Below are 12,153 nucleotides of genomic sequence, written 5' to 3'. Positions count from 1 at the left end.
CACAAAAGAACCAGGCAGACCCTTAGGAAGTGGCAAAGTCCTTTTTCCCAGCAAGATGTAGTACTGGTTTAGCTGTTTGTGCTGTAGTAATATACAAATAGCTGGTGGTGCCCCAGAGAAGTTGGGACCACTGAGGTGATGAACATGAAACTGTGATTTGCCATTGGAGGTGTGCTCTCTGTTCAGTGAAGGAATCTCACTGTTTGAGCACATTTTGTAAATTGAGGTTAACAATGGAGTATTTATCAAATTCTCGTATTAGTATTTACTGTAAAGTTGCAGCTGCTGAATGTGTCAGATGAGTTTCTGGTGGTGACTAAAGCTATTGGTGATCTCATTACTCCTTACCATGTTAGCTCTGTGGCTGCGTTTATAGTTCATAAACTAAACATATTTCAGGCTGAGGAAAGGCTGTGCATATGAGTTCTAATGGCAAAGTGAAAAATGCCAAAGTACATCAATCATTTCTAAAGGTGTCTAACTGTGTATTTATAAACCATATATGGTATGAAAATCTGTACATTTGAGTTACAGATAGCAAAAAGAAAACTTATTTGTTATTATAAATAGCAATAAGAAAACTTAAAACTTAAAAAATGGAGCAGGTGCTTTCCCAAGCCTCATCTCATTCTTAGAAATACGTACGAATTCCTATGAAACTTGGGAATCTCTGAACTGAACATTTTTTACCGTATGTCTCTGCATTTCAATTGTCACTTGGTAGAAGTTCACCTAAGTCGAAGAAGGAAGCACTAGCAGAGGCTGTGAAACATCTGGATGTTAATCTATAGAGACTGAAGTCTGTATAAGCAGTGTATGTATGAAAGCTTTTGTTTGCTTACCTGAGCCAAACTCCACACTTTGGGATGTACCGCTGCCTATGCTGACTAACCTCACTTTCTGTACAGGCCTTTCCTCATCTTTTTTACACGCCCACTAGTTTCCTATCTACCGATCATTTGTGAAGCATTATTTTCAGAAGGTTGGTGTAACCTTGGCTTTTTGTTTGGATGGCTTTTGAAACCTTTTTCACTAAACTATGTTTCATTTCATCTGGTGCCTCTACAGTGATGTTGCCAATGAGTACATGGACATGAAACCAGGAGTGTCCTATGCAGTCCCACCAAAAGCTGATAAAAAACGGCCAGTGAAGTCTGGTGAGTACAGTGATGAGAAATTCTCTTTCCTGGTATGGAAAGAATAGCTTCATGGATTTTTTCAGTTTTATCATACTTTTCTTTCATGGATGTGAACAGTTAAAACTCATTAGTTGATATGAGAAGGTTTGAGAAAGAGCAACATGCTAAAGGACAGTGTCTTGTATTTCTCCACACTTAAATGGGGTATCAGGATTATTATTTGCTTTTTGACGATGGGCTATTTATGTGACTCTAACCTCCAGGACTCCCGTTCTTGGCAGGCCCCGGCCGCCCCATGCCCGGGTCTGTGATGTCCGGAGGTAGAGCAGCGCCTCTTTCACGGGCACCCCCTTGCTGTGGGGAAGGAGCTTGCGTGCCCTTGTGAGGTTGAGAGCTGTGCTGGTGGTGGCATGTGCCTCCGGTGGGGTCTCCCAGGCCAGACAGGTTTCAACTGAAGGGTCAGACAAAGTGTGTCCATGGGCAGGATGGGCTCACTAGCCTTCGGGCAACCATCCTAGGAGAAGAACAACTCTGACTCCAAACCCAGGCAGATGGAGCTCGTTTAGCCTTGTAAGGCTCATCCATCATCTCAGAGAAGGATACTCTAACCAAACCTATGACCTGAGGACTTCGCTGTCACCGTCCAAGCTCGCCAGGCCCTGGCAGATGAACCTCAGGTGTAAAGGGTGGAGCCAGTTCCGCGCACGCTGCGCCTCACCTAAAAAATCCACCGCGCAGGCTTGAAGAGTGCACTCATCGCTTGCAGTGAGCGTGGGAAAAGCCCTTCCCAGATCTTCGTTCGCGAAGCCAAGCCACGATGATGATTTATGTGACTCTAGTCTGATACTTAATTCAGATAACTGTTTCATTTAATGTTAAGACAGCCCTGTTTCTAAATGATTACACTTGGCTCCACTCAAAAGCTGCTGTTGTTTATATTGTATAGGATCCTACACTGATCAGGACGTTACTCTTTCTGTGTCGGAAGATGATGAACTTGCTCTAGATGTTGAAGATCTACTAAGCTTTTCTTACCAGGTGGCAAAGGGCATGAGCTTCCTTGCCTCCAAAAATGTAAGTTAAGGATTTTTCAGAGCTGGACAAAACCAGTAGATTTCTGATTTCCTTTATCATCACTTTCAGCGTTTTAATGTGGTCCACATGTTTAAGTGCTGAATATTTCTGTGGTTTTTTTTCAACAAGCACTGCAAACTGATACACTCCTTCTTGTTCCTGAAGCTTTGACTAATGTTGGCATTCTGTACTGTGCTTATTGGCCAAAATTGGTGTTTTATATCCCATAAAACAAATTACAGGGTGCACAATAGTCAGCATGAGGCAGTGTTATTGCGTATCCACAGTTCAGGCTAGCAGAATCAGTGGCCTTGCTCATGGACAGAAACTAGTCATAGAACTGTCAAGAGAAGAGACAGAGGAGAGGAACAAAGCAAAATATGTTTGCTGCACCCTGAGGCTCCACTGATTAATAGTGTCAGGTATTGGGAGACAGCAAATGCACCTGAACCCTGCCTGGCTTGGGTGATGCCTCTTAATGTGTCTGATCTTCAGCCCTTCCTTTGTTTCCTGGAGCTCACAAGTAGTTTCATGAGAACTCCTGATGGCATTTGGAGGAAGTGAAACCCATAGGAACCCCAAGAGGTTATATTCAATCTTCTCTGGTGTATGAGAATTAAATGGAGTTCAGGAAAGAACCAGAAACCCAACATGTGGACGCCTTCAAAAATAAATCTTGAAGAGTTTAAGATTTATTCTCTGTGGCACTGCTGGAGAGTTTACAAACTAAAGAACAGTGTCTAGACCAGCTGCATGGATTTTGAATGACACTAACGACACTGCACTGCTACTTCTCTCACGCAGAAAACTGCCTTAAACAGGAAAGTTATCACATTGTGTGCCTTTTTTTTTTTTTTTTTTAGCAGTATGGCTTAGTGCACAGGATATGTCTTAGGTTTTAATTTTATGGAAAGATAAAAACAGCCTAGAGACCCACAAAGAATCTTCGTTGGCTACCCTGAGCATAATAGACATTTCTCCGGATTTCATACAAGAATGTATTGCCTAACAGAAAGGGATTTATAAAGAGGAAGAAGCCTTAAGCGCAGCATAATGAAGATCTGCTTGTGGTTGTTCTTAAAATTTTATTGGAAAAATGCCATTTAACACGTAAACGTTGTAACTAATATAGACACAGGATAGTACAGGTGCACCTCGGGTAAAGCACAAAATGAAATTTGTGCAATTTAAGGAAAATAAAGCAATCCTGGGATCCTGTCTTAGTAGTGGGAAGTATGGCTCTAATTCTGCTCCAAAGGAAGTGCATATTAAACTTGCTTTTCAACTTGTATTTGTCCCCCACTGTTTCTCCTTCCAAACCCTTTAGTTTATTTTTCATCTATCAGCAGCTTCAAAACAGGCCTGACAGGCAAACACATTATATCACGGCTCCTACATCCGTCACTATTCAGGACATCCAATGCTTAGCACACATATTCTTTATTTCTTCTTATTTTCTTACAGAATAGTCTCAGGATTCACTACGCATTATTCCAAGTGACTGTTTTCTTTATAATCTTTCCATTGGTACAAACAGACACTGATGCATTGAGGAGCAAAGGCCATAATGAATGTAACACCACCTCACTGTGAGGTTGGGAAGTTACATGCAGTATTGCCGAATTAACGGCTTTATCACAGACTGAAGTTGCACTATGCTAACACATTACTGTGCTTGGTCATTGTGTGCATACATGCTCTTAGCTCCAGCTAGTAAATACAGAGTAGTGTGGGCTGATGGATAAGATGCTTCAGATTGCCTCATGCCCTTAGGGAAGGACAATCCACGCAGACCAGCAGTGCAGAGTGCCCAGCTGCTCTGCTGCAGCATGTTTGTATATCAAGGCTCAGAGGCATACAAGTGCCTCTGTGCAGGAGTCAGGATAGGAACCTGTCCTGGGGGGATAATTCCCTTATTAAGCACATGGTGCCGTAATCACAAGAGAGGGCTTCCTGCAATGGACAAAGGCTTTAATCAATGCAAACTGCACTGAGCTGGAGGAACAAGGCAGAGACATGCTGGGTGCTTGGCCATTCCTTCCCTTTACTGCTTCAGTGCAGTAATTTTCACAGGCAAAGTGAAGAATATGTTGGATTGGGAAGTGAAGGAGAGTCCCCTGAGACAATAAGTGTCATTAAAAATGGTGCATCATGTAAACATGCAAAAGGGACAGAGGTTAAGTTGGTTATGCAACCTGCGGTTATAATTTTCTGAGTTTGATTTGCATAATTGTTGATGTTTTAAGTAATTTTTTGTAGGGAACTTGTTTCGTATTTCAAGGTAAAAAGTGAACAGAAAAATTGAATCATCTTCACCTATTTTTTGGAAAGCTGTGGCCTGCATGCTATATACTATCAGTAAAGTGGGAGCTTAACACTTTTCTTTCCAGATAGAAAAAGAGATAATTTTTTTAGAGAACTACATCCATTCTCTAATAAATGCATGTGGGCTTCACACTTGCATACAGAGAAAACATGACCACTGGGAAACTCAGGCACCCTTCTAGAGCTGCAGTTACAAACACATGCTCACTTCTGAAGTGAAAACTGGAGTATAAGCTAGCTGGGTCACCAAGTACATGACTGTTCATGGAAAGATCCTGTCATGTGAAAATATCCAGTATTTTCAAATACTTATGTCTGCTTACAGGTAATTAATAATTCAAGTCTTCCAGAGGAAGACTTTTTGGAATGAGATTCAGCTTCCTGACTTCTCTGCTTTGAGGTTGTTATCATATTTTTCCCGATTTTCAGCTTTTCCACACTTTACCCTTAACCACAATAGCTAATTAATAAAAGGTTGAAATTATTTTAGAAATAAACAACATTTTCCCCCTTTTGTGTCCTGTGTTAGGCAAGGCACTAGTGAAGTTTTGACAAAAAGTTAGAGAAAAAGTACATTAAACTTCAGCTGCAAATGTGAAACACTAGAAAATTCTAAGTGACTGCAAGTGGTCTTTTCTAAAGTGAATGTATAGACAATGTAAACCATGTGGATCAGTGTCATGGTAGGAGAGATACTACACCAGAATGTTTTATCGTCTGAGTAAGCTTATTAACACATGGTTTCATTTATGTCTTTCAGTGTGCCATAAAATGCATAAACATGTAACCAAGCAACCGCCTGTTAAGGATATTAAAAAAAGAGCTTTGTTTGTTTGTCGGTTTGTTCTTTAGTGCATTCACAGGGATCTGGCTGCAAGAAATATTCTTCTCACTCATGGTCGAATAACAAAAATCTGTGACTTTGGCCTAGCAAGAGATATAAGGAATGACTCAAATTATGTGGTCAAAGGAAATGTAAGTATATAAGATATTTTACCCACCTGTTTTAAGTTAGGGGAGTTGTCTTGGCTTGCAAAGTCTTTCTTAGGCGGGAATCTAGATTTCCCAATTCTGATACATATCCGTACTGGTCAGGAATGTTAAGATGGGCAACTGCTGATATAGATGTGTGTGCTGATAAAAACCCTTGGTATATACCATGTTACACTGGGAAAAACATTCTGATAAGTATGTTACAGTGGAGATGTTTTTGCTGCATCAATATAATGCCCAGCCTTTCTGTCATATCTGAATGTACTAGAAGTAACAGCTCTGTGAGTAATAACAAGTTTTGCCATTAGAATATTCTGGTAGCCCAATCCTAAAGATGATTTTTTTGGAAACTTTTTCGCTAGGCATTTCTATATGGGTCCATTACTGAAATAGTTTATTTTTCAAAAATCTAAATAACCAGGGGTTTGTATTCTGTTCTTTGCTATAAAGCATCACTCAGCCAACGAAAACTGGATTCTGAAATGTAAGTTTATTGATTAGGGCATAGTGGGAGGCAAAAGAAAAAAGAAAAGGAAAAAAAGCCTTGGTTTTCTCTGGTTCCATGTACAGATTTTAACCTCGTATGTGTAATAAACACAGCTTTAACTTGCAGCTATAGTTCAAACCCTGTAACAGGGTTGGAAAAGACACTGTATTTTGATGAGGAAAGTTTAAAGCCTCCCATGTAGAAGAGTTCCAATTAAATGAATGCCTACTTGTCCCCTAGGGGGGTACAAAGGCACTTCGAAGTGATGCAGATTACCTTGGCAGGACTTGAAGGCCTCTTTAAAGTACCAGTGCAGAAGAAGGAGCCCTACTCCCAAAGAAAATTGAGCTTGTGTGTGGTTAAGATGGAGAACTGTACTACAAAGTTTAGGTGTTTTGCATCTCAGAATGATCGGTGCTGCCTGGATTAGTTTTAAATCTGTGTCAGATACGTGCAGTCAACCATACTGCAGAGTACACATACTTCCACTTGCACTGTTTCTCAAAGGAGAGAAGCTCTGTGTTCAACAAGGCAGCCTTCTTCTCCAGTCCAGCTGAGTATGCCACAGCCAGAGGCTGGTGGTTAGGGACTTGGCAACTCATCACCTGAAGCTTGCCCATCCTGGCTTTGGGCAAAATGGCCAAGAGAGAAAATCCCACACCTGAGCATTTCTCACTGAAGTGGTTTGTCACGCTTGGTTAACCTCAGTCAGTCCATGGTGTCTCAGGTATCTGAGATATCTCTTCTGCTATCACCCAGCAGTGCCCGATAGGCATCTACAACATCCCTATTTTAGGCAATGGGAAAGATGGGCTTATAGGTTGTCTTCAGAAAAAATGTTGGTACCAGCCACTGGGTGCGTCAAAGTTGAGGTTAGGGAACGATAGGAGTGGAAATAATTCTGGAATGGCTGTCCTCACAAAATATTGAGTGACATTTAGTGTAAGGAAGCTGCTTTCAGGCTCAGGGTCAGATCAGGAGATGCTTGATCAATCAAGACTCCTGGGATTGGAAAGTACAGATCAGCAACTTAGGAGAGAAGTGAGCAGTAATTAAGTTTTACTTGTCTAGGCTACCCTTTAAGTTTCCTGAGTTGCCTGAAAATAGGATTTTATGTAGCCAGGAAGGGTCAAAGAAGGATAGGGTGCAGCTGTTTGGGAAGAGAGGAAGCAGTGGCTGTAGGAGGTGTCTACTTGCATCTGGCCTGATCTTAAAGCAGATCAGAAGCACTAGGGGATCACTAGCTGTGGACACTGCTGGGAGGCAGTGCTGCTGACAGCAGCTAGGGGCTTGGCCACGAAGAGTATTTGCTGTCTGTGTTGTTCAGGAAATAAACAACTCTGTTTGCCTCTCTGGTGAGCCAGCTCACGACAGATGCTGCCTTTCCTCCACCCTATTTCTTTTCCTTTCCATTTACCCCCTTTTCTGTTGGGTCTCCTTTCTTTACAAGTCATCAGAGCTCCTCTCTGTAGTAGGGTTGAAATACATCTTTGGACACATCGTTGCAAGACACTTAAAAGAAGAGATCTGGTTTCTCCCAGAGAAGGACAAAGACTTAGGAAAGAAGCTTGACCAGCTTCTACAGTCAGACAAGGAAAGAGCAAAGCAGGAAAAGGAAGGTGGAAAAAAATCCAAAGGCTTTCTATGCCCTTTCCGTTACTAGAGTTAGCGTTCCAAGGGATGCCTGTCCCCACACGAACTTATGAAAAATCGTAGAATCGTTTAGGTTGGAAAAGACCTTTAAGATCATCAAGTCCAACTGTTAACCCAGCACTGCCAAATCCACCTCTAAATTATGGCACTAAGCACCACATCTGCACATCTTTTAAATACCTCTAGGGATGGTGACTCAACCACTTGCCTGGGCAGCCTGTTCCAATGCTGGACAACACTCCCTGTAAAGAAATTTTTCCTAATATCCAGCCTAAAACTCCCCTGGCACAACTTGAAGATGTTTCGTCTTGTCTTATTGCTTGTTACTTGGGAGAAGAGATTGACACCCACCTTGCTACAGCTTCCTTTCAGGTAGTTGTAGAGCCTGATGAGGTCTCCCCTGAGTCTTCTTTTCTCCAGGCTAAACAACTCCAGTTCCCTCAGTTGCTCCTCCTAAGACTTGTTCTCTAGACCCTTCACCAGCTTTGTAGCCCCTCTCTGGACATGCTCCAGCACCTCAATGTCCTTCTTGTAGTGAGGGGCCCAAAACTGAACACGGTGTTCAAGGTGTGGCCTCACCAGTGTCAAGTAAATGGGCACACTTCCCTACTCCTGCTGGCCACACTGTTTCTGATACAAGCCAGGATGCTGTTGGCCTTCTTGGCCACCTGAGCACACTGCTGGCTCATATTCAGCCGACTGTCGACCTACAACCCCGGGTACCTTTCTGCCTGGCACCTTTCCAGCCACTCTTCCCCAAGCCTGTAACGCTGCAGAGGGTTGTTGTGACCCAAGTGCAGGACCCGGCACTTGGGGTTATTAAACCTCATACAATTGGCCATGGCCCATCGATCCAGCCTGTCCAGATCCCTCTGCAGATCCTCCCTACCCTCAAGCAGGTCAACACTCCTACCCAAAATATGTATGTCAGTATGTATTTCTTTCATGTGAATTTTCTTTTTTTTTTTCTGATACACTGAGGAGCTAAAGCAGATTGATTAAAGCCTTTAAGTTAATCTTGACTATGTGAGTCTCATCTACGTGCCTGTGATGGCTAGACCATAGAAGTGGACTTGCATGTTTGCATAAGGAACCATGCCATGGTCATATATATTATTTTTCTCTGACTTCCTCCTATTCCATATGAACAAGACAGAAGGAATCACACAGTATACAGATAACCAGTGTGCAAGGAAATGACTGAGTTTAGTAGACCCATAGGAAGATGCAGACCATGCAGCACTTGGGGACTGAGATTTCCAGTTTTGGCTTGACACTTCTATTTCTTGATTTAACTAAAGCACTTAAGTGCTTAAGTATCTAAAGCACTTAAGGACTAGCAGAGGTTAGTTTTTTCTTGTAAGTTTTGTATGCCTTATGTCCATTGTCTTAATTTATTCCCTTCTGTCTGGAAAGGCTCGTCTTCCTGTGAAGTGGATGGCACCTGAAAGTATTTTCAATTGCGTCTACACCTTTGAGAGTGATGTCTGGTCTTATGGAATACTGCTTTGGGAGCTCTTTTCTCTAGGTAAGCTCCTTCAAGATCTGTGCTCCAAGGGATTTCTGTTTCATCTTGGTTTTACTGCAGATGAAGAAATTATGATGCTCATGTGCTCTCTCAACAGGAAGCAGCCCATATCCAGGGATGCCCGTGGACTCCAAGTTCTATAAAATGATCAAGGAGGGATACAGGATGTTCAGCCCTGAGTGTGCACCGCCTGAAATGTAAGTGAGCAACCAGCACCTCTAATCACCAAACATAGCAATGATGGTAAGCTTCCATTCTTGCATCATTGCACTGCCCCATTGTCTTTTGGGGTTTTTTAAAGTTTTTTTCACATTTAAAATAATTTGTGTACTCTTAACTCTAGAAGGACACGTGCCCGTGTTATTACAAGCAATAAAATACGCTCGTGCCTTGTACTATCTGATCACTTTGTCATGGCATCTGCTCCATGTCAATAAATTATTGACAGATCACAGAACATAATTAAACATTTTTAATTCAGATAAAGCAGCTAGTGAAGACTGTAGAGCATCTGCATTTGTGCTGTACTGACTGACAGCAAGAGGACTGGCTACTGATGAGCCATCCCTAATTCACTGTTTTGTAAATGGATTGGCACTTACCAAGCTGTCAAGAAAACGTTTCAGACACTCCTGTTAGTATTGAGTCCTTTGTTGTCACAAGAACAGGTGTTAGAAGCACTATTTCTGTTCTTAAAAGTCATTTAAAGAAGGTAAACTGTGGGTCTGGGTCACACTTTTCTTTCAAATAGTAATAGAGGTGAGATAAGAGCTCTAAGGATTTCTTCAGGAGCGGTACTTAATTTCAGTATCTTTGCAGGTATGACATAATGAAGAGTTGCTGGGATGCTGATCCTTTACAGAGACCCACATTTAAACAAATCGTACAGCTGATAGAGCAGCAGCTTTCAGATAATGCCCCCCGGGTAAGATACAGATCATCAGTTTTTCAGAGTCAAAATTAGACTAGAGCCATGAGGAGCAGAGAGCATGGCCACTTCATTAATTTTATAGCAGTATTTATGTAGCTTTGCAATGTACATTTAGGTGGTAGGAATGATGCCTGGGCTGCTCACTTTGGCTTTGTTGTGCCATTAGACGGTAGCTTTCTAAGCCCATGGCTGAAACAGATGCTAGCTGTAGAAGACTCTTTCATAGTTGATGTTTCTCACTTGAAACAGACCTGGCACATCAATTTTTGTGCTATAAACTGCAGTGGTAGGGCATAAATTCATCTTATCTTAAACTAAAAAAAATTCTAATCCAGTGGGGAAAAATCTCAGAATACTTAGCTTTTATTAGAAAAGTTTTGTGGAAGAAGGGATTGAGCTTTTGGTGCTGTTCTGCCTCTTCTCACTGGATTCCCCTACGTCTCTTTATATAACTTTGGAGGTATGTTGTGACAAACTGTATTCATTGCTCTTTCAACCATTCCTTAGTAAAAGCTTTTTCTGAGAGAGTAAGTAAGTGAACAACACAGTCGAAAGAAGAAAATGGAGGCACACCAGAAACTTGAATTTTCTCTTGCAGTAACAGTGTGTGTTACTGGGGTTTTAAAAAGTCAGTTTAAAACCTCGTTTAAAAATAAAGCTTCCTTTTAACTTCTGGATGTGTTGTTTGGGCAGACTACATGGCTTCCCGACAATTTGAGAAAAGAGGAAACTGGAAGCTGCTGGTGTTCGATTGCATCCTGTAGCGTATTTTTGGCAGGTGCAGGCATTACTAAAACAAAAGCAAGAATGCGAAGGAAGTATTAGTGAGGTTTCTGGGGGAGTTTAGTAATAACCTGAGCTGCATTTTTTCGAGCTCAATTGAAATCTGGCACACAGTTGGAAGCTGCAGTGTTTTTAGTAACGGAGGTTGAGGTTCTTGATTATTTAAAAGAACGGTTAAGCCCCAGACCTTTTGAAACTCTTGTTATATTTGCAAACAAACACCAGAGCTGGAACCCTTCTACGGTGTTGTGTAGTACACAGTAGGAAAAAGCCAGGGAAGGAGAGTTTTGCAAGTATGTATGAAGAGAGCAGACTGCATATTGACACTGGTCTTTGGCTGTGCAGGTTTATGCGAACTTCTCAACTCCACCTTCCGGTCAAGGAAATGCTCCAGATCACTCAGTGAGGATTAACTCGGTGGGTAGCAGTGCTTCATCTACTCAGCCTCTCCTGGTACGTGAAGATGTTTGAGTGGCATGTGGAAGAAGAGAGGCCCAGATGTATTAGCTGTTTGTGTTGTGCAGGGGGTGAGAGAGGGGCAACTTTAATAATTTCTCTTACTTTTACTTACTACTACCGCTGTGTAGCTGAAACATTGTAATACTGTCCTTTACTACACACCGTTACACATAGACTTAATCTGTTGAGCACGGTTACAGGTATCATTGTAATGTTAACTGAAGCTGTATATATTTTGCTATATTGTGTATTTGCAGTAGAGAGCCAGATCTGATTTAAAAAAAAAAAGCCAACAAAAGAAATCCTGAGCCAGGGTGTGGAATGAGATCGCTGCAGATTAACCGAAATCTGCAGTGATCATTCTGTGGATCTGTGCCTGGAAGGCGTACAGTCATTTTTTAGTTAATCTTGTTATGTTGAATTTAAGAAATAAAAGAGTATGAAGCTAATGGCTTTGCAAACTTCTGCCAAGTCCAGCCAAGCCTGAGAAGCTTTCCCAGGCAGGTATCGAAGGTTGGAGGCAGCAAGGGTGCTGTACATACCTGGGCAAGAGAGATGAAGAGACCAAGAACCTTCCAAAGGTGGTTTGCACAGCAGCAAACGGTTTCGGGAGCTCTGGGGTTTGATCCAGAGGAGAGAAGACGAGAGGGTAGATTTTCATCTTTATTTCCCACACGTTGCTCTCAGTCTCGCAGAGTGGCCTCAAGGTTTTTGTGGGTGTGGCCCATTCCTTGCCAGGGACAGAGCTGCCCATCACTGAGCCACTCCCGTGCACCCCCAC

The 12,153-nt window shown here is 42.1% G+C and overlaps 1 protein-coding gene across 1 annotated transcript; it reads left to right on the top strand.

Annotated features, from left to right (window-relative positions):
- Positions 1–1,068: 1,068 nt before the first annotated feature.
- KIT (v-kit Hardy-Zuckerman 4 feline sarcoma viral oncogene homolog) lies at positions 1,069–11,806 on the top strand (the record flags this gene model as incomplete). Its single annotated transcript, XM_010144419.1, has 7 exons — positions 1,069–1,157; positions 2,086–2,213; positions 5,391–5,513; positions 9,088–9,199; positions 9,297–9,396; positions 10,019–10,124; positions 11,259–11,806. Coding segments are annotated over 7 exons (784 nt in total), but the record flags the coding sequence as incomplete, so codon positions are not given.
- Positions 11,807–12,153: the final 347 nt, after the last annotated feature.

This window comes from Buceros rhinoceros, unplaced genomic scaffold (assembly GCF_000710305.1).
Source record: "Buceros rhinoceros silvestris isolate BGI_N320 unplaced genomic scaffold, ASM71030v1 scaffold3281, whole genome shotgun sequence".
Lineage (NCBI taxonomy): Eukaryota > Metazoa > Chordata > Aves > Bucerotiformes > Bucerotidae > Buceros > Buceros rhinoceros.
The sequence above is the reverse complement of the archived record's forward strand: the minus strand, read 5'-3'. Positions and strand labels throughout refer to the sequence as shown.